At 34.2% G+C, this 22,585-nt stretch overlaps 1 protein-coding gene and 1 long non-coding RNA gene across 2 annotated transcripts; one reads left to right on the top strand and one right to left on the bottom strand.

The window, feature by feature from the left end:
• Nucleotides 1-9,246: 9,246 nt before the first annotated feature.
• LOC109051557 lies at nt 9,247-18,351 on the bottom strand. The gene is made up of 6 exons (XM_042749346.1): nt 18,210-18,351; nt 12,016-12,351; nt 11,455-11,793; nt 10,838-10,945; nt 10,079-10,104; nt 9,247-9,673 (listed from the first exon to the last, which is right to left on the bottom strand). The coding sequence occupies exons 1-6, from the start codon at nt 18,328-18,330 to the stop codon at nt 9,413-9,415; spliced, it is 1,191 nt and encodes a 396-aa protein (XP_042605280.1). The 5' UTR covers nt 18,331-18,351; the 3' UTR covers nt 9,247-9,412.
• A 1,339-nt stretch (nt 18,352-19,690) lies between these two features.
• LOC122141572 lies at nt 19,691-20,427 on the top strand. Its single transcript, XR_006157933.1, has 2 exons — nt 19,691-19,729; nt 19,817-20,427. It is a non-coding gene; the product is annotated as an uncharacterized LOC122141572 (long non-coding RNA).
• Nucleotides 20,428-22,585: the final 2,158 nt, after the last annotated feature.

Below are 22,585 nucleotides of genomic sequence, written 5' to 3'. Positions count from 1 at the left end.
GTGCGGGTTACACATTACTAAACTATTTTATTATAAAACGTACAACAAGTTAAATGTCAGGTTAATATGATCATTACACTTTTTCTTGTCATGGTTCGGTGTTTCTGTAAGTTACAGTGTCTGAGTGTTGCATGAAAGCAGAAAGAAACTCTTCACCTACAAACTTCATGCTCTGTTCTCTCATGCATGAGAGAGATGTTTGTCCACCCAGCAGATCAAACCACATTTCTGAAGAAAACCGACCGCAGCAGCTTTCAGTTTGACTCAGAAGCTGAACTTATGTAAGACTAGAAATGTTAGACGCAGACACTTTGTAACATTTTGAACTTTTTATTTCAGTGGACAACAATTGACTAAACTGAATATATACAATTATTTTTTAAACTCTAGTGTTAGCTAGATTAATATTCTTATAATTACAAGAGTAATATTTTTCTACTTTGACATATTTACCACAGTCAGACTGTTGTTAAAAAAAAATTCCAGCGTTTTCTACCATTATGAACATTAAGATGAACACAAATTGGATAAGCTTAAACTATATAAAGATAAAGTATCATGCTTATCTGAATTTTCATGCATCTCAACTTTCACTTTGCTTCTGTGTCTTTGCTGCTGTTCTGGATGTTATTCTGTTCATATCTAAACAATTCAATCTACAGCTGATTTCAGGCTTTAAAAACCATCAGAAGCTTTCATTTGTTCATGTTAATGTTCTTCAGGTGTGTCTGGTGCTGAAACAAATAACATACAGATGGTGTTCATGATGGAAGGAGATTCTGTTACTTTAATCACTGATGTCACAGAAATTCATGAAAATTGTCACATACTGTGGAATTTTGGAGCCGGAAACTTTCTGTTCGCTAAAATTAAAAGAAAAAAACAAAACTCCACTTTTGATCTTCCTGATGAGAGATTGAGAGACAGACTGAAGCAAACAAGCTGGATCTCTGACCATCATAAACATCACAACTGAACATGCTGGACATTATAAACTAGAGATAAGTGGAGCAAAGCTGTTATCAAAAACATTCAATATTTCTGTCTATGGTGATTAGAGATCATTTGTCCAGATTAAGTATTTTTACATGTTTAATCATTTTAGATTTTCCAGTCACAGACAAACTCACTCACTGTCATTACATTAAAAACTCACTGAAACACTGAACCAAAAATAAGATTGTTGACTGGATTTACCCCTGTGTCTGTTCATTCCCTCATGTTTTCAGCTCGTCTGCCTGTTCCTGTCATCAGCAGTAACTCTTCACAATGTTCTTCTTCATCATCTTCTTCATCACAGCAGAATTGTTCATTGTTGTGTTCAGTGGTGAATGTGGGTCATGTGACTCTCTCCTGGTACAAAGGAAACAGTTTATTGTCCAGCATCAGTGTGTCTGATCTCAGCATCAGTCTCTCTCTACCTCTGGAGGTGGAATATCAGGATAAAAACACCTACAGCTGTGTGATCAACAACCACATCAGCAAACTTCTCTTTTAGAAGAATACTCTCCTCTAATAGTGTTGATTTCTCAGGTAAAATAAGGTAAAACAGTAGGTAATACTTGCCTTCTTGATCGGTTCTTCTACATTTCCTTTAGCTCTCTGATGATTGTGAAAAATAATTAAATATTTTAATTAATTGATAGCTCTAGAAATCTTATGTGTTTAAACATTTAGCCCTCTGCTGGTTTTCAAATTAACATTTTTGTAATTAAATATTTTAATTAATTGAGCTTCAATAAATATTAAAAAGTCATGAATATTGTTATCATGCCAAATTCATAAATGCAATTAATTAATTTCTTGTCATTTAATAATGGCATTACAAAATGCTTACATTTGTACCTTAAAATAGGTTGTGAAAAACAGATCTCTTGTGTTTTATTTGTGCTTATTTCTACTATCATTGTCCTTTAAACAGATCAGACTTGTGATGAAGAAATAACTTTTGCTGAGACAATGTTCTACAAAAGAAAAACACACAAACTGGTAAGAAACTTTAATCTCTGCATTTAGTCTCTGTATTATTTTATCAATGAGTCAGATTTTAATGTGTTTGTTTGTGTCTGTATAATGATCTATCAAACACGTTAAATGAGATCAGATATTTACGGTGCTCCTTAAATTCTATGTACTAACTAATAAAATAATGAATTGTTAGGTACAGTGTACATATTGTGTTCATGTTGAATTGCAAAACACTTTTTCTGCTAAGGTGGGATATGGGTAAGGTTTGGGACAGGTTTGGTGGTCTGGTTAGATTTAAGGGGTAGTAGGGTCAACAGTGTAATTATAGATGTACCCACAGAAATACTTACGAATGTATTTAACAGCATGGTATTTTCAAATGTAAGTATAAAGTGTAAAAAATATGTATGCACACAATAAGTCCATTGTATGAAATGCTTAATTTAAAAGTAAGGACACTTAATATGAAGTAGGTCCTATTTACATTATGTATTCAATATGAAAACTTCCCTATCAACTCTCTTAAATATATCTTAAAAACTCTTTAGTCAGTAAATGTATAAAATAAAATAAAACAATAATAATCAAAAGAAAACAAGACTAAGTTTGTGTTGTCCGTTAACTAGATGCTAAGCATGATTAAATGTAATGTCCCTAAAAAACACAAAATACAACACTTTCAACATTTGCAGTCAAAGCATACTTGGAACTACAGATCCACTGCCTAGTTATGTTAGCAAAAATTATTAATGTAGCAGAATGAAAAATGGTATCTTTTGGGGTTACAATAGCTTGTCACTGCGGCAGAAATGTCAAAATGAGACCATTGTGCCTTATTTACCCCAAAAGAGTTCATAGTGGTATCATTAGAGATACAATAGGTATATAAAGGTATTATAATCCTAATATTACTTAATTTCAATATTTGATATATTATATTCTTGATGCTTGAGAATGATCATTATATGGAGAAAAATGGAGATCACTGAAGGTCCAATGGGTTTGGAAAGACATAAGTGTGAGTAAATAATAGAATATTCATATTTTGGGTCTAAAAACAAATCTGCACACCCAAATGTAAAATGTTCAACAAGTGGAAGTGAACCGCTTCATTCTGTGAAATGTGGTTTGGTAGACAAACATCTTCTGCATGAGAATGTGTCTGCTGCTGTATGTTTGTGTTTGATGTCTGTTCATGAGTTTGTGTCTGACGTGTCTGTGTCTATAGCATGTGGTTGAAGGGTGTTTTTCCATTTCTGCCCATGATTTTAAGTTTGATTCCATTTCTGCCCATGATTTTAAGTTTGACTCAATTTTATTCTGTACACACACACACAAAGTGTAAAAAAAGAATTTATAGTACCATGCACATGTTTGGCAGTTATAATAATGCCTTTAGTTTTCATCAGTTTGGGGGAGTAGTGGTTTTGTGTTGTTATATTTATAGTGCCATGAAATTTTTTAGCAGTTTTGATTGAATTTTTTTTTTTTTGGTTTTGGGTAAATTAAAGTAGCTAACATAAAGTAGCAAACTCATATATCCACTAATATTGCAACGCTATCCTTAAGTAGCACCCAGAACAATGGCAGAAAGACAAAATCATCCGTGTTTTTTTTTTTGTTTTTTGCTCAGTCATATATTATATTAGGGTTATTATTAAAGGTCACTCACTACTAGTTGTTTTCTATTGATTTTTTTTTTTTGTAAAGACAGTATCAGAGTATCAGTATATTTATTGTTATAAATTGCCTAATATTTCATTTATACATAAAGTGAGTGTACTACAAGCAGTGCATTATATATCACTGGAATTTCCTCTAGTGTCAAAACCAGAAACTGACAGAGTAAAAACCTAAAACCTTTAAAGGTGAACGTTTCAGTCCATCAAATTTGAAATTACATTCCAGAATATGGGTCAAAGACATTAAGATGTCTGCATCAAAATAAATTTATAAAAGTGATTTTATGTCCATAGAAAGCACATTAAATGTAATTAAAGTGTCCTAATTTAAGGTTTTCAAATAAGTTTTTTGTGGAGGATAAAATGTCAAAATTTGGTTTAAATAATGTTGGAGCTGTCATTCAGTGTAACACAATATTTATGTAAAACTTCAAACAACATGCTTATTCTGATCTGTACATATTAATAATATAAAAAGAATAAGGGAGCATATTAAATTTTATTGCGTTTTAAATGAGTAAAAAATTCTCACTGACCAATGGGCAAAACCTAGGATAGTGGCAAATTTGAAAATGTAAAATTACAACTAATTAGTATTTGGGGTGAAAGTAATTAGTCTTTTAATATGTCATAAATTGATTTTTGTTGTAAATATGGCTGAAAAGACTGTTACACTGAATGACATTTTAGTGGGTGTCTTCTGTAAATCAGGGAAAAATGTATGATATTTATTTTTTTCAAAATTGCAATTAAATTAAACAGAAAACTTTTTAATTTTTTGGGGGGGAAAACAACAACAATTTAAAGCAGTATTACATTTATCTTTTTTATGCTTAAACCCTTTTTCGTCTTTGACCCATATACAGACACACACAATGATTGCTCTAATAACTCAGTGTAACTAATTTCTGTTATTTTTAAATACTTTTCTGAGAAAAAAATTAATAATAACACACAGATTCCACTCAATCTGATGTTTTAATGTCATTTATTACAGAAAAACACAAACAGTTGTATAAAACGTATAAAAACATACAAAAACTTAAAATACAAAAGTAGAAATACAATACAAAAAATAAAAAATATATAAAATTAGAAGCAAAGGCACCATCAGAGGATTATACACATACAAAAAAAAATACAGTCATTACATAAATAATCAGCACCCTTCATAATATCACAAATGTTTTGTTCACAAAGTTTCACTGTGATTTTTTCCACATTTCAACAAAGATATAAAACAAATGCATGAAGACTATAAAACATGACTATTTGTTTGTTATTTGTAAAGATGGTTGATCTTAATGGCAGCTTGCTTGGTAAGATGCTGGATAAGTAAAAAACAAAACAAAAAAAAGGAAAAAAAACACTTGGGACAATAACAACATAATATCAGTCTTTTGTATTAACATCAACAATATCATTTAACAACACTTGCAGCAGCAGTTTTTCTGCATCTCTTCTGTTGCAGCTGTGTGCCCATCTGTGCAACATTTAAATGTAAACAGCCAATGCTAGCAACTATAAGTGCATGTCCTCAAATGGGACAAAATAACTGGTATGTCAAGGCATTTATAGGTCTTACAGTGTAGTTTTTTTCACAATGCTGCAACTTCAATACGATACTATAAACTAAGACATTTTTGTCATTAAAAATATGTATGAAAGTCAATCTTGTGCACTTTTTGTTAGTGTGATAGTGTCTCAGTCCACATTACAGCTGCAACTTCAATTTTAGGAAGACAAACAGTTTGAATATGATATTATTATTATTATTATGGTAACACTTTACTATAAGGTGTCATTTGTTAACATTGGTTAATGTACAATTAACTAACATGAACAAACAATGAAGAATATACATTTATTACAGTATTTATTCATCTTTGTTAATGTTAGTTCATAAAAATACAATCATTCATTGTTAGTTCACAGTGCATTAACTAATCTTAACAAACACATCTTTTGATTCTAATAATGCATTAGTAAATGCTGAAATTAGCATTAACTAAGATTAATAAATTCTGTGGTTTCATATATTTTGAAATATATTTAAATAATATTTTAAAAGACCAAAAGCTTTTTAAACAAAATGTTTTTAATTTATTATTTCTAAGACAGAAGTACAATATGTTGTAGTACAACTGAACTTTAAAATGAAAATGATTATTTCATAATTATATTATTGTAGTTTACTGTAGTACTGTATTAGTTTACTGTAGTTACTGTACTGTCTTAATTTGCCTTTTGAGTTAAACCCTCAAGTATGTTTTTCAGAAAAAGCCACTAGCTTCTTTCAAACACATCTCAAGTGAGGTCAAGTAATAAAATGAAAACAAATAAACAAATCACAACCAATGGCACAAATAAATACAATTGAACAAATATACAAAATAAAACCAGTGCTTGAAGTTCTTCAGTCAGGTCTAACAATGACTTTCACTCTGTCTTTTGTTGTTTAAATTATATTAACGACACATCTGTCACTTTAAGACTGAGTGGATCTATAATAATGATGCAGGTGATTTCTTGCTGTTTACGTTCCTTTAAGATGTAACAGACTGTTTATGAGGATACTCGCCAAGACGGGTATTTTGACATAATATTACATATTTATTTGTTCAAGTCTTGCAGATGTAAAAACAGACGTCAAATAGACGTCTCTGTGATGTACGTGTGCCATCATGGCAGTAAACAATGCACGAGTACTGAGTTCTAGATTAGATTGTGGCGGGCCGTAACAGAACGCTTCAACAGGACTGAATGAGATGAGTGTCACTGATTTTAGATCGAAGGTTCAGAAAAGGCCCACAGACTCTCCCCTCAAAAGAAATCAGAACAGAAGTGGTCGAAAGTGGACCGAAGAGACAGATTAAAACTCCTGGTGTGAACGGACATGGGTTTCCCTCGTCTACTTGTGATCCGCTCAACCAAAATGCATTTAATTAGGATACATTTACACTGCATGGTTCAAGTCGCCCAATTCTGAATTTTTTCCCTCTCATGTGGCACAGATCGTATATGGCCCACGAACATGTAAGCAGGAAAAAAGAACATGGATTCCGATATTCTCAGATTGGTTTCAGGCCTCATTCATATGTGAAAATAAATCTGATATGAATCAGATCTGTGCATGCACCTGCCATGTGAGCGCACAGATCAGATATTACCAACGACTATAGAATACCCAAGATGTGTCACTCGTATAGTTTTGAACAGGGAAAAATGCAACGCCCAATATGGCCACGTCTTCTGAATAAAAGAGCCAACGGTTCATCTGTAAAGTCACTGCATCACTGCAGCTGCTGGTTGTCCCAGTTGCTATAGAAACTGTCAGAATTCTGAGGCCCTGGGAGCGTCTCAATTAGGTCCCTAGCTTCCAAGGTCATGAATCAGTAGACTGTGTACACGAATTCAGTCACTGGTAAGTTCCCTGACTCACTGCACGTTGGGACAGTGATCACTCGAATTCCAGTTTCATGACTACGTACAGTGTCAACGGACAACAGAGTAGAACGTCATCACTGTTATTAATAAACAACAGGCAAGACCAATCTAATTTTGATATTATTTTTTATTCTCTTCAAAGGAAAACTCCACTGTTTTTCCATATTCCCCTATGTTCTTCCCTCAACTTAGACGAGTTGATACGTACCTCTCCCGTCTAAGTGCGTGCACTTAATCGCTGTAGCGCGTGGCGCAACTATGTTAGCATTTAGCTTAGCACCATTCATTCCTTATTATCCAAACAGGGATGAATTTAGAAGCTACCAAACACTTTCATGTTTTCCTATATAAGGGTGATTACATGAGTAGTTACACAAGTAAGTATGCTGAAAAAGTAAGTATTGTGGATTTTATATATGGATTGGAGATTTTATATATGGTTTATTGTTGACGAGCACTTCACAGCACTTCGACCTCAGCGCTGTAATATCATCACTCCCTCTCCCTCTCCCTGCATGCCTGCACTATTGGTAGTAGTTCGGGGGAGTTCTCAGTAGTGATGATATTACTGCGCCGAGATCGAAGTGCTGCGAAGTGCTCTTCCGCCATACATTATAGTTATAATTTTTTATCCGCTTAGAAAATCGCCACGTTTTATTTTGTGCCACCATACTTACTCGTGTAACTACTAATGTAACCATCTTTAAATAGGGAAAACATGGAAATATTTGGTAGCTTCTAAATTCATCCCTGTTCGGATCCTAAGGAATGAATGGTGATAAGCTAAACACTAACATAGTGGTGCTGCGTGTGCACGCACTGAGACGGGAGAGGTACGTATCAACTCGTCTAAGTTGAGGGAAGAACGTCGTGAAATATGGAAAAACGGTGGCATTTTCCTTTAAACACATCATTCTGTTATATGTTCTTGCAACATTCAGCCGAATATTAATTATAAATGATAATTAGATGTTTATTACCTGTCTAGCGATGTGTGTTTATGTTGAAATATACTAAAAACATTTGGTCTTTTCAAATCTTCTATCGTGTGTCATTAAATTTATCACGTTGACTCATGTGGTTTATGTTTCAGGCTTCAGAAATGTGATGTTATTTCCAGTAAAAGAGCATAGTGAGCGCCTATGCTCCCTAGTTTTTGCCGTAAATTGTGGGATTTTTCATGGAGCGAATGTTCCAGTGCACTGGAAGGATTTCGCAATTGAGACAGCCTTTAAAATGTCAGACTCCCTGATCAGTGCCCTGACTACTGAACAAGGGAACTGATTGAGACACACCCCATTTACACTAGTGCATTTTTGTTATAAAAGTTTAAAACACATAATTTTTGCTACGGTTATGCCTGTCGTTTACACTATTCTGGCGTTTTTGACCCTCAAAATTAAAGGAGGCTTTCGAAAATGTTGCAGACCCAATTTTTAGTTTGAAAACTCCAGGGTTGTGTTTCAGTGTAAACAGACCAAAATGTAGACTTTTGAATACGATTTGCTTTGCATATCCTTGACAACTGTGTAAACATTGTTGAGCAGTTTTCAAGTTAAGCCCGTGTAGTGTAAATACCCAGACAGCAAGCAGTTTCGCATATCCTTGACGACTGTGTAAACATGGTTGAGCAGTTTTCAAGTTAAGCCCGTGTAGTGTCTGGGCCGAAACTGCTTACTGCCCGTGTAGTGTAAATACCCAGACAGCAAGCAGTTTCGATGCAGAGATGTAAGCGGGTCATCAGAAAAATTGGATACTGTCAAAAAATCTGAATTGGGCATTTGCAGTGTAAATGCAGCATTAATACCAAGTGTAAACAGGTCCTGAGTGAGTGACAGGAGGCGCAGACATGTAGGATTGTGATGTGCGTAAACTTGCTGTCAAATAGCACGGTTGGTATATCGATATTGTAGAAATGCGATATTGTATCAGTTAAAATATAACAAAAACTATGTTCCTGTGTGAGTCACTTCAGCAGCTTCAACAAAGTTCTACAGAAAAATGTCAAAAACTCAGAGTTTAATTTTCTTTTTGAATTTAAGTTTAAATAACTTAATATTTAGGCCACATGCTTTCATTTATTATTTAAATGAGTAATACCAAAAATCATTAGTTCTTAGTGTGGTGCTGAAACTAAAGTTGAGGTGAAATTTCACTTGATATTGGAAGTGACACCAAAAGTCTTGGTATGATGACACTATTCTCTGAGCAGCAAGAGCTTGTCTTATGATGAAGAGAGGATTGGAAACAAGAAAATTTATCTGTTCTCGATCCTCTCTTCACTTCACATGAACATATCAAAATAATTAGTAATGTTAGATCTCACTGGCAGCCGCAGGCTCAATCTCAATGTGATTAGAGGACGAGTCATTGGAAGTGTTCATCACTAGAGCATCAATGTGATTAGAGGACGAGTCATTGGAAGTGTTCATCACTAGAGCATCAGTGTGATTAGAGGACGAGTCATTGGAAGTGTTCATCACTAGAGCATTAGTGTGATTAGAGGACCTCTCATGAGCAACATCCATCAGTGGAACATCATTCTGATCAGGAGACAAATTATAAACACCATTCACCTGTAAGAAAACAGATTCACAGAAGGTAAAAGACATGAACAGGACTAATGATTCACTTACACAAAAAAATAGACTAGGAACTGTAAGTGTATTTCTTTTTATGTTTGCAGAACATATGGTGTTCTTTTCCTAAATATTAATAAATATGATAAACTGCATTACACTGTCACCTTCTGTTCTACAGAAATATACAGTAGTGGCCAAAAGTATTGGGAACCTTGTGCTTTTAAAAAAATAAAATAAAATAACAAAAAAAAAAATATTGAAAATAATTCTCATAATAATGTTATTAAATCAATTATTGGAATAATATAATTACATAATAATGAAAATGTATCCACACCATTGTTTATTATGAAGTAAAACAGTAAGAACAGTGCCGATTAAGTGCTCATAGTATCTTACCTGATCATTGTGCTGCGTCCTGGTGTCTGTTTGAACAAAAATAACAAACTCAATTAAACACACACTACTTTGGTTAATTAACAGTGCCGATATATATATATATATATATATATATATATATATATATATATAGTGCCGTCCAATGATTAATCGCAAGTTTTGTTTACATAATATATATGTGTGTGTGTATATATATATATATATATATATATATGTTGTGTCTACTGTGTATATTTATTGTGTCTATATAAATACACACACATACAGTATATGTTTTGAAAATATTTACACATATATATTTATATTAATATAATTGATATTATATAGAAATATTTTAAATATATAAACATAACTTATTTTTTCTTAAATATATACATGCATGTGTGTGTATTTATATATACATAATAAATATACACAGTACAAACACATATATTATGTAAACAAAATCTTTTATTTTGGATGTGATTAATCACAATTATATATATATTAATGATGAACAGCAAAAAGTATAATAATGTATTGGAACGAATGACTTCAACCGAGGGGGACATCGATTACAAAGTACTTTAAGTGTGCACCTATAGGAAAATAAAAGTTTTGACAGATTGGGTATTAAATTACCCAAATTAGGGCACAAAAATGATCGGCTGGTAAATTGACTCACTTTTTGAACTGAATTTTTGAAACAAGTGGTCTGAAAGAATCAGTTCACAGAGAAGAAAAAAAAATCAGACTTCCCATCACTAATTTAATACTCACCTTTTCTTTTTACTCGACGCTTGTAAAAATAAAACCCACAAACAGATGCAGCTATAAGCAGGATAGCAGCACAAATTCCTGCTATTTCACCTGCAGACAGACCTGAAACTGAAAGAGTAAATAAGTCATTATTACTAAGAGCAAATTACAATCCATTTTACAAATGTTTTTTTCAAGTTTTTACACTTTTCTGCTTTAGTCATCAGCTGTATGATATTGCTTTAACTGATAAGTGGTCAGTGTGTTTTTGGAGAACATCACCTAAAATAGCATCACATCATTGAGCTGTCAGAAAAAATATGTTAAAATGAGTCACTTGACCTGAAGGTGATGATCTACACAATGGTTTAATAATAGGGTTGCAAAGAGGTGAAACATTTCTGGTAAATTTCAGAAACATTACAGAAATTGTGGAATTTTTTCAGCATTTAATTATTTTTTTTTTTTTTTTGTTTTGTTTTCTAGAAATGTTCCACCCCTTTGCAACCCTACTTGATACTTGAGTCAAAGCTCACTTTTTCAAACACAATGAAACAATGAAGAAAAATTCAAGAATGAAAAAAAAACCTTGAACTGTTTAAAGATTGCTCAAGGGAACTAAACTAAATGAAACTCACCAGAGACAGTAACACTGAAGCTCCTTTTGATGGTGAATCTGTTGCTGCTGATCTGTAGTTTATAAAGTCCAGAGTCTGTGTTTCTGATGTTCATGATGGTCAGAGATCCAGTCTGATGATCCAGATTCAGTCTGTCTCTGAATCTATCAGTGCCATTATTACACTGAACATCTGTACAGATCATTCTGGGTTCTTCACAGATTTCAGCGATGCAAATGCCATTAAGATACCACGTCATCAAATAATTTGGGGTTTTCATGACACCAGGATCTAAAGTAACAGATTCTCCCTCCTTCACTGACTTTCTCTTCATTTCATCTCGTTCAGCAGCAGGAACATCTGAAACAAACCAGCTGACTGAAAGATCTGTATGCCAAACCATAAAACAATCTCTGGATCTGAAAGTGATTAATCATGCTCTTTGAAAAGCAACATGTATCTCTGTTTTGCACAAATTTTATAAACTTATTTTACATCAATTCCTCATTCAAACAGAAAGGATAACATTAATTATGTTATCTAAACCTGCTTTTAAACAGATTTATTCATTAAATAACTCACCATAAACAGTAACACTGAAGGTCTTTTCGCTGCTTTTTCTGATGCTGATGATCTTTAATTCATAATCTCCAGAGTCTGGTTCTCTGGTGTTCATGATGGTCAGAGATCCAGTCTGATGATCCAGCTTCAGTCTGTCTCTGAATCTCTCTGTACTTTTGATACAGTTAACATCTGTACAGATATAACTGAGATCTCCACTGATTTGAGCTATTCTAGTGTCATCAAAATACCATTTTATATCTTCTTGTTGTTTTGTTTCAACATTAGTGTGTAGAGTGACTGCATCTTCATCCATCACAAATGCTGACAGTCCATCAGTGCCAACACTAAAAACACCTGGAGAAGAAATTAGTTAATTATAAACCAAACAAAATTTTTCAACAGGAAATTATAATGAAATAAGAATGCCACGTTGAATAAATCTTCAACTGGTAAATGTGCGTCAAACCTTTTGTATTCAACAACTAAAACAAATTTTTCTTAATAAGATGTCTTGGAGGCATGGCATATACCACAGGTCTTCGACCCTGTTCATTGGGACCCACTATCCTGCAAAGTTCATTTCCAGTTCATTTTTTTATTTATTTAAAAAGTGCATACTGCTAATAAATTTATTACAATTTATTTTTTATTCTCAGGAACGGCAGGGATTGTAGGTGGGGGAGTGAATAAGCAGCACTCTCTTCCACCCTCAATAGCACGACTGAGGTGAGACCCTCCGGGTGTAAAGGAGGCCAGCAAGTAGGTGCTGTGCAAGTAAACCTCACTCGCCTGATCTCAAGAGACACACTAGCAACAGATGCTGAAGAGCGTTTTTGAAGCTCAAAGTGTGCAGAGCCTATCGCAAGCCGTTTTAGCATTTAAAACTTGGTTTGACTATCCATAAATATAATTTCGGATAGTCACAATTGTAATTTGGATAGTCATAATTATAATTAGACTAGTCACAATGACAATTAGAGATATCTGCAATTATAATTGCACTAGTAAGAAATCGGATAAGAGATATCTCTAAATACTTTATGACTAGTTAGAGATATCTCTAAATACTTTATGACTAGCGCTTTAGGCCTTTCAATAGACACGTCATACATCCGCAGATTCAATTAGAGATATCTCTAATTCAATTTCGGCTAGTCACAATTATAGTTTAAAATATCTGAATTGAAATTGCACCTAATCGAAATGCTGTTGTGTGACGTCAGAATAAATTTACTCAGCTCCTCCCCGCCTACTCTGCTAACTGCTAACATAATAAAAGTCTGCTTTTGTTGTCACGGAGAGAAAAGCTACCGGATGAAGTGCTTCATGGATTATTAAATAAATCTGGATGCAGCCATGTGTGGTAAAAGTTCTCCAGCGTACATGTATGTATAGCGCTGTGTTTTAACTGAATCATGTTGCAAAATGGACCAAATGCAGTGTAATGTTCAATAAAGGCAGAAAATCACAAACTGCTCGTCTGAATTTATTATATATTTAGACAATGAAAAACAATGTTTATTTATTTATTTATTTTTTAAAGAAATGTAGGCCTACCTTTAAAAAAATAAAGGTAGGCCTAACAATATTTATTTATTTATTTTTTAATTTGCAGCTTTTATTTGCTGCTTTTATCTTACCATTCATTCTGACTTTTTTTCTCAGAATTGCGATATATAGAGGATGAGTGTTGTGAATAATACTCAGAATTTGTGCTCTGCATTTAACCCATCCAAAGGGCACACACACAGCAGTGAACACACACACCGTGAACACACACCCAGAGCAGTGGGCAGCCATTTATGCTGCAGTGCCCAGGGAGCAGTTGGGGGTTCAGTGTCTTGCTCAAGGGTATCTCAGTCGTGGTATTGCCGGCCTGAGACTCGAACCCACAACCTTAGGGTTAGGAGTCAAACTCTCTAACCACTAAGCCACAACTTCCCCCTAAATTTTATAACTGTGAGATAAAAAGTTGCTATTTCTTTATTAATTTCTTAATTAATTAATTTCTTTATTTAGTGGCGGAAACGAGCTTCCATAAATAGCCCACACAGAGGGAGTATTGTATTGTATTATAGCAAGAGATCCGTGATGATGATGATGTTCTGCTGTGTTCAGTGATGAGCGCCAATGTATTCTGATGTTCTGCTGTGTTCAGTGATGAGCGCCAATGTATATTTTCTTAGCGATAGATGCTATTTACACTAACTGCAAATAGCAATGGATTCTCTTTACACTAAGTGAAAATAGCAAGATTTTCTGCTATTTATACTACTTATTTCAAAAAGTGGCAATTATCTGCACCTCAGTATTGTAGTACATTATAAAACAGTACGCAATTATAACTTAGTGAGTGTAAATGATCATTTTATTTCAAATTTTTAAATGGATGCCCCCTTACTGGGACAATAAAGCCCTCCCTACACCTACCCTAACCCTACCCAATATTTATTTTAAACTCTTAATTATTTCCTTAATTTTTATTGAAAATAAGTGCCTTTCCGATACGATATGAGATTTGAAAAAGGAGAAAAAATGTTTGGCAAAAGGCAGATGTGAACTCTGGTCGGTCGCGTCAAAAAGCACACACTTTAACCGCTAATCCACTGCAACTGATGTTAGCTTGACGTCGTTTATCAGTGTTGGTGGGCGATAGTGTAAGTAGTCTCTGATAACAAGGCAGTCTTGCACTTAGCGTAAATAGACACTGATTATTTTAACATTATATCAAATGTTGCAGCGGCTGACATGAGGCTTATGCATGTGTTTGTTTGTAAATAAAGCCTAACAAAATTTAATCCACAGCACACACATCTCAACATTACGATATAAAACAGGACAAAAGCCTATTTAAGTCCTCTCTGTATAGCCTACCACTTTTACACATGCTGCAGCTACATTTTTATTTCCATACTTTTGAATTACTTCTGTATAAAACAGTTTAAAATCACCCAAAGACGCGGGACCTTTATTATACAACTCTTAGACAAAACTGGAATGACGACAGTTTCCAAGCCAGGATTGGTTAAATAAAATGTTTAAGGTGGGGCTCAACAAAGGTGTATTTGCATGCACATTGTAGATATCTATAAACTTATTTTGACTAGTCACATTGTTAATTCCAGATATCTACATTGCAATTACGCCTAGTCACAAAGCTAAATGCAGATATCTCTAAATATAGTTCTTCCTTGTAAAAAATCTGATTGGGATATCCATAATTAAATTGCAGATATCTTTAAATGGGTTTTGCCTAGTCAAAATTCCAATTCAAGATATCTACAAATGTAATTTGACTAGTCATAAATGAATTGGAGAACTCTTCAAATGTATTTTGGATATCTTTAAAAAAATGGAATTAAAGATATCTTGAATTGGGATTACGACTAGTCAAAACTCATTTTAAGATATCTCTAATTGAATTATCACTAGTCAACTTGTAATTTGAGATATCTCCAATTAGAGTTTTGACTAGGCAAATCATATTTAAAGATATCTTGAATTGGAATTATGACTAGTCAAAACTCAATTGATATCTGAAAATATTTTTCAATGGAAGTCAATGGAAGATTATGACTAGTCGTAATAGCATTGTAGATATCTTAATTCCAATTACGACAAGTCATAATTGCAGTATAGATATCTGGAATTACAATTGTGACTATCCGAAATTATATTTATGGATAGTAAAAAACAAGTTTTAAATGCTAAAACGGCTTGCCATACAGATCAGACCGTCGCCATATTGGACCGCGCGACTCTGGTTGCTGAAGCCACGCCCACCTAGCTCGACGACAGTGTCAGTAGCGGCAATCCACCTGTCACTCAAGTTGCCACGCCCTTAATTATGCAGAACTTTAAGGCTTAATATAATTTAAACGGATGAGTTATATTAAATAAAAAAAAAAAAAAAAAACACCCCCCTCACAGTTGTCATGAAGGGCAAAGTTAGCTTCATAGACAAAAATAATTTTTTGAACCAGGCTGTAAACGTTTTTTCTGCTGTACAGTTGGGCATTTTAACATGGAGAGTCTATGGGACTGACTCCCTTCTGCAGCCAGCCTCAAGCAGCCAGTCGATGAATTACAGTTTTAGTCACTTCTTTGTTGGCTTCACGAGAGAGAGCGGGAGGTTGCCGCTCGGTTTAGAAGTGCTCGAAACATGCTGAGGACACCTTCTGGTTAAAGTCGTGTAAATGCAACAAGAACAACAAAAACTGCAAGTATGAATCATATCTTTAAAAGACGATAACTGTCTAAGCAGGATAACGGATTCCCAATTTCTCTCGTATTTGAAGGATCTCATGTACCCAAGTCATCTGTTTTTCCTTTTGTGTCTTTGCGACACGTAAGCAGTAGCCTATAACACAGTGTCACCTACATCAACTTTCATTACAGAAACTGCAGCGCGAGATTAGAATAAACAGACGTTTATCGTTCACTGTATTTATACGATAGCTATCGTTTTCGCTCCTGGTGTAAACAGGCTTTAATACCGGTAACACTGATTTTCTAGCCTACAGTCGTGGCCAAAAGTTTTGAGAATTACATAAATATTGGAAATTGGAAAAGTTGCTGCTTAAGTTTTTATAATAGCAATTTGCATATACTCCAGAATGTTATGAAGAGTGATCAGATGAATTGGATAGTCCTTCTTTGCCATGAAAATTAACTTAATCCCAAAAAAAACCCTTCCACTGCATTTCATTGCTGTCATTAAAGGACCTGCTGAGATCATTTCAGTAATCATCTTGTTAACTCAGGTGAGAATGTTGACGAGCACAAGGCTGGAGATCATTATGTCAGGCTGATTGGGTTAGAATGGCAGACTTGACATGTTAAAAGGAGGGTGATGCTTGAAATCATTGTTGTTCCATTGTTAACCATGGTGACCTGCAAAGGAACGCGTGCAGCCATCATTGCGTTGCATAAAAATGGCTTCACAGGCAAGGATATTGTGGCTACTAAGATTGCACCTGAATCAACAATTTATAGGTTCATCAAGAACTTCAAGGAAAGAGGTTCAATTATTGTAAAAGAAGGCTTCAGGGCGTCCAAGAAAGTCCAGCAAGCGCCAGGATCGTCTCCTAAAGAGGATTCAGCTGCGGGATCGGAGTGCCAGAACAATGCATTTTCCAGCACGATGGAGCACCGTGCCATAAGGCAAAAGTGATAACTAAGTGGCTCGGGGACCAGAATGTTGAAATTTTGGGTCCATGGCCTGGAAACTCCCCAGATCTTAATCCCATTGAGAACTTGTTGGTCAATCCTCAAGAGGCGGGTGGACAAACAAAAACCCACTAATTCTGACAAACTCCAAGAAGTTATTATGAAAGAATGGGTTGCTATCAGTCATGGGATTTGGCCCAGAAGTTGATTGAGAGCATGCCCAGTCGAATTGCAGAGGTCCTGAAAAAGAAGGGCCAACACTGCAAATACTAACTCTTTGCATAGATGTCATGTAATTGTCGATAAAAGCCTTTGAAACATATGAAGTGCTTGTAATTATATTTCAGTACATCACAGAAGACATAAACAACTGAAACAAAGATCTAAAAGCAGTTTAGCAGCAAACTTTTTAAAACTAATATTTATGTAATTCTCAAAACTTTTGGCCACGACTGTACAGAATACAGATCTATTCTCAAGGGTGTGAAGAGACATAGCTGCATTCATAAAGAAACACATGAAACAAAAAGAATAAGTTCATCATTGATTTAGGCTTCACATTCACCCATCAGACATACTTCACATATTAGCTGCTTTCCCCAAACATATTAGTGCGTCCATACAGCAAGTATTTTCACAAATTCACAATAAATATTTCCCCTCAAGAATGTTAAAAATAATTATATTCCATGAAAACACTAAAGAAAATGATGTTAATTACAAAATATTGATTTTCTCTTTAGTAGGCCTACTTTGAAAAATAGTAGCCTACTTTTGGTTTTATGTTTATTTAGGCTATAGCCTGTTATTTATTTGGCAGAAGTTTTTATTCAAAGCGACTCAAATTACATTTAATGTACACTTATCAGTTTATATAACGATTTAACATTTTCAACATTTTTTGTAATGATTTAGTTTTTAATAGACTTCATTTACTCACTGTATGAGATAACGCCCAGAAGAGCTGAGCACATGTACAGCTTCGGGAACGCTTTGTTTAAACTGAAACTAACAAGAACAGATTGTAAAATAAAATGTCTTACCATATTCGAGTAAAAACAACAACGCTGTGATCAAAATAGATCGGAGCTTCATTTCTTTTTTACAAAGTAAAAATAATAATATATGTATAGAATAAAACAACGGGTTTAATTTCGATTTCATTCATTTCATTCGTTCACGTTCTTCTTCTTCTTCTTTTTCTTTTAATGGAGGTTGGCAAAAAAGCTTTAGGTGCATATTCCGCCACCTACTGGGATGAAGGGTAAGGCCTTGACGTTGAGGTAGAAAAAAAAGAAATGGAGTTTTGGGAAAAAGCTTTAGGTGTTAATTCCTGATTATACTGGGATTGTTTGTTAAATATTTATACTGTGCTTTAAATCTTTTTTATATTTGTTTTTTAAATATTTAAATAGTGTTGAACACTGTTGCATCTTTGTTTAACAGAATCTTCTTTTAATGTTATTTACACTTTATTAAAACAAGCTCAACTGTTTCAGAGCGATCACATCTGACAAAACATCTGGATTCATGTCTTCTTGAATAGTAGTGGGTGTGGTTTGAAACAAGTGCTTACATTTTGGCAAATGGAAATATAGTTTTATATCACTGTTGAATTGGTTTTATTTGTTGAAGTTTTTTGTACAGACGTGCATTTTATTATGTTTGATAGGATATGTTTTTGTTAGGCATATTAGAAGCTGGACTTGATTGTTTCACATTTAAATGGCCAAACTGCATTACTTTTTTTTTTTGTGTTGTTGATTGTGTTTTTTTTTTTTATCTCTTGAGTTTTTAATTTGATATTTTATTGATATTTTTATTTTAGAAAATGTTTCGCAGGATTGTTTTGTTCTGCTTGTGCTGGTGCCGTCTGATTGGTAAGTTATAAACAGCATTTGCTGTTCCTTCCAGATCAATCAAATAAACCAGATAATATTGTGAGATCTACTCTGGATTCAGGTCTGTCTCTCTGTAAGCCTGATTTAAAATAAAACTACTGAAAATATCCACTAAACTCTGCACTTGTTTTAATCAACTGTAATGAACTTGGCCTGTAAATCAAAATAAATGTGAAGTTACAAGCAGGTAACACATTAAAGATTAAATTATTACTTATTACTTCACACATTATTATATGTTGTCCATGCATTTTCTTTTGCTGTATGGGATGTTCCTCAGTTCATATTTAGAAACAAGAACTGATTTAAGGCTTTGTAAAGCAACAAAAGTGTGAAATCTGTTCCAGTTTGTTCATCAGGTGTGTTTATTGAGTCTGTGTCAGTGATGGAGGGAGATTCTGTCACTCTGAACACTGATGTTACTCAAATAGATGAAGACGATGACATATTGTGAGTGTTGAATGTGGGTCATGTGACTCTCTCCTGGTACAAAGGAAACAGTTTATTGTCCAGCATCAGTGTGTCTGATCTCAGCATCAGTCTCTCTCTACCTCTGGAGGTGGAATATCAGGATAAAAACAGCTACAGCTGTGTGATCAACAATCACATCAGCAACCAGACCAAACATCTGGACATCACTCAACTCTGTCACACATGCACAGGTATATGGCAGTGGTTTATTTACTGATCTGATCTTTGTCTTTTGTTGCAGGTCAGACACAAATTAACTTCTATCTTTATTCTTACAGCAGTGGACCCACACTCTCCTCCAGAACAAGACTCACTTAAAGTGCTGATCTCTGCTGCTGCTGGATCTCTGTTGATTATGTCTCTAGTGTAGAGCATTACTCAATGGCTCATTTTGCCATTGCTCAAGTTTTTTTTTTTTTATTATATTAATGTTAAGAGACTACAAAATTATTATTGTAATAATATAAAATGACTCTTTTGTTAAAGTTGAGCTTTCTTGTACTGAAATAGCATTTTTTGCAGTTATGACACATGATTACAGTCAAACCTGCATGTAGTGTTATATGTGTGTATTAGAGTGTGTATAAGCACAATACAGAAAGGCACTTAGGTCTGTCTGTCTGCCTCCAATGTGTTTCACAGGCTTCGAAAATCAAGGGAGACTTCAGGTTTCTACTGCAGGTGAGCATGAATTAGAGTTTGAGAGACACAGTGAGGGGAGGAGTGAAAGAGCAGAGGATGAACAGTTCTTGGATGTCTTGGACGTCTCCTAGCGGATCAGACAGCTACGAATCAAAGGCAGATATCGCGTGATTCACACTTATGTTAATAAACTCAATGTAACTGAAACTCTCTTGCTTTTATATGAAAATAAAGTTTTCTCAACGTGTTTTCTATCCGTTTTTAGTTTAATAAAGACATTTTACTTATATAAAAGCTATGATAACAATCACATGCAATCACATATCCCACTGTCATGTGTTCAGGAATATTATTATGAGGAAAAAAGTGAATTTACTTATAATTTAAACACATGATACCAGATATATTTTATATTTTAGAAAGAATAAAAAAAAACATCACGGTTGTTTCTAGGGTTTATACATTTATATAGACTAATAACAATAAATATTGTTATAATTGTACAAAGCTTTTGTCTCAAGAGTTAGGATAGTCAGTTAAGGACTAACTATTGCTGCAGGAGAGGATTCTCTTGATCCTCTTCAGTTTGCTTATAGGGCCAGGTGTGGGGTAGAGGATGCTACAGCCACCTTGTTGAATTTGGTACTTAAGCATTTAGAGGGAACCCTCAGGGATGTGTGCTTTCTCCACTTCTGTATATTTTATACACTGACAACTGCAGGAGTAAGCAGGAGAATAGATTTATTGTAAAAAATGCATTCCTGCAAATAAATGTGTTAAAAACTAAAGACATGCATATTGATTTTAGGTGTAATCAAAGTGATATAAAGAGAACAACTATTAAAGATCAGGAGGTTGAGCTTGTGGTATCATACAAGTATTTGATAACAAGCTGAATTTTAATGTAAATGTGCAGAAGGTTTGTAAAAGGAGCCAACAACGTCTGTAATGTCTACAGAGACTGTCCAAATTTAACGTTGGTAGATCCTTGATGACTCCGATTTACAAATCTTATATTGAGTCTGTTGCTATGTTATTCTGGTATAGCAGTCTTGGTGTGAAGGCAAAGACTGCATTGGTGAAAATAGTTAACACTAGTAGTAAGATTTTAGGAGTTCAGTAGAGTCATCTTACCAACCTATATAATTGACAGGTAGTTAGAAAAGCCCAATCTATCTTAACGGTTACTTCCCATCCTCTCTATTCTGAGTTTCAGTTTTTACCTTCAGGATCTCGGTTTAGATTTCCTTGTGTTAGGAGTAACAGGTACAAACATTCATTTATTTCTACTTCTATCTCTTTGCTAAACTTGCAACCCTAGTAATGTAGTTTAGTACAAGCTTGCAGAAGTATAAATAGCTGTGGCAGGAAAATAAGTTAAAGTATCAACACACATAACTTATTGTTTTTCATTTAACCAAAATTTAATTACAAAAACAAATAGCCTACAGATGGAAGGAAATCAGCTGAGAAATATGCTTTTTGCCAGCAGAAAGTAAAGAGGTCATGCTAACCAGACAAACCCCTGACCCCCTTGATATGACACCATAGGCTTGTAGTGCTACCGTCATCTAGTGTTCACAACCAGACCTCATCTCTCCAAGCTATAGCTTTGACTGATAGAGCACGCTATACACAGATTCCACTTCAAAGCAGCCCCAATAATAACCATCTGTGAATGTACACACCATCAAAGTGAAAGGGAAAAAAATGTGTTGCACAATTTATTAATTTGTTAGATTTTTCTCTCTCTCTGTCTTTTTTAAACAAAGCTATTTTTCTTGTATCTATTAGTTAAGCTCTTGCTGTTAAACTTTTATATTTAATAACGTAGGTATAAACACTGACTGTGGATGTGAACTTGTCTGAAACAGGATCCAAGTGCTGTGTTTAATCAGGATAAATTAAAATGATACAAAAAGACAAACAAACAAGCAACACTAGAAACACAAAGGACAGATCTGAGATCAGCAACAAACACGGAGGGAAATTCCATAATTAAAATTCATGTGTGTTATATCTCATCTTACAACATATGTGAAAGCAAATTGGCTACATATAATCTTATACAATTATATACAATTTTCATATTTTGAAAAACAAACAATATAATTATTGTCCACAGTATCCCGTTCCACCACAAAAAAAAAACTTAAAAAGGTAAAATTAAACATGACTGTACAGCTGCCCACACTAAGCTAGTTAATGCAATTAAACAAAAGAAGATGAAGAAGATGGATGATGTAGTATGAAGTATGATGCTTCATGGTGACTTGTGGATTCAGCACTCTGGTTTTTTTTTATTTTGAGAATGTTCACCATTAACATACTCTGAGTTGTTGACTGAACTTACTCTTGGGCCCATTTTAAGCAAGGTTTAGTTCAATCAACTGCATGAAGTTCAT

Source organism: Cyprinus carpio, chromosome B22, assembly GCF_018340385.1.
Source record: "Cyprinus carpio isolate SPL01 chromosome B22, ASM1834038v1, whole genome shotgun sequence".
In the NCBI taxonomy this organism is placed as follows: domain Eukaryota; kingdom Metazoa; phylum Chordata; class Actinopteri; order Cypriniformes; family Cyprinidae; genus Cyprinus; species Cyprinus carpio.
Note: the sequence above shows the minus strand (reverse complement) of the source record. Positions and strands in the feature narration are given on the sequence as shown.

What these genes read in the sequence shown, in the direction of transcription:
- LOC109051557 (XM_042749346.1), bottom strand. Translation starts at nt 18,330, where the DNA reads ATGAAATCGAAATTAAACCCGTTGTTTTATTCTATACATATATTATTA. An exon ending in GCGTCGAGTAAAAAGAAAAG is followed by an intron (nt 10,105 to 10,837) that starts GTGAGTATTAAA and finishes TTGTTCAAACAG; the next exon opens with ACACCAGGACGCAGCACAAT. An exon ending in GGACGCAGCACAATGATCAG is followed by an intron (nt 9,674 to 10,078) that starts GTAAGATACTAT and finishes GTTTTCTTACAG; the next exon opens with GTGAATGGTGTTTATAATTT.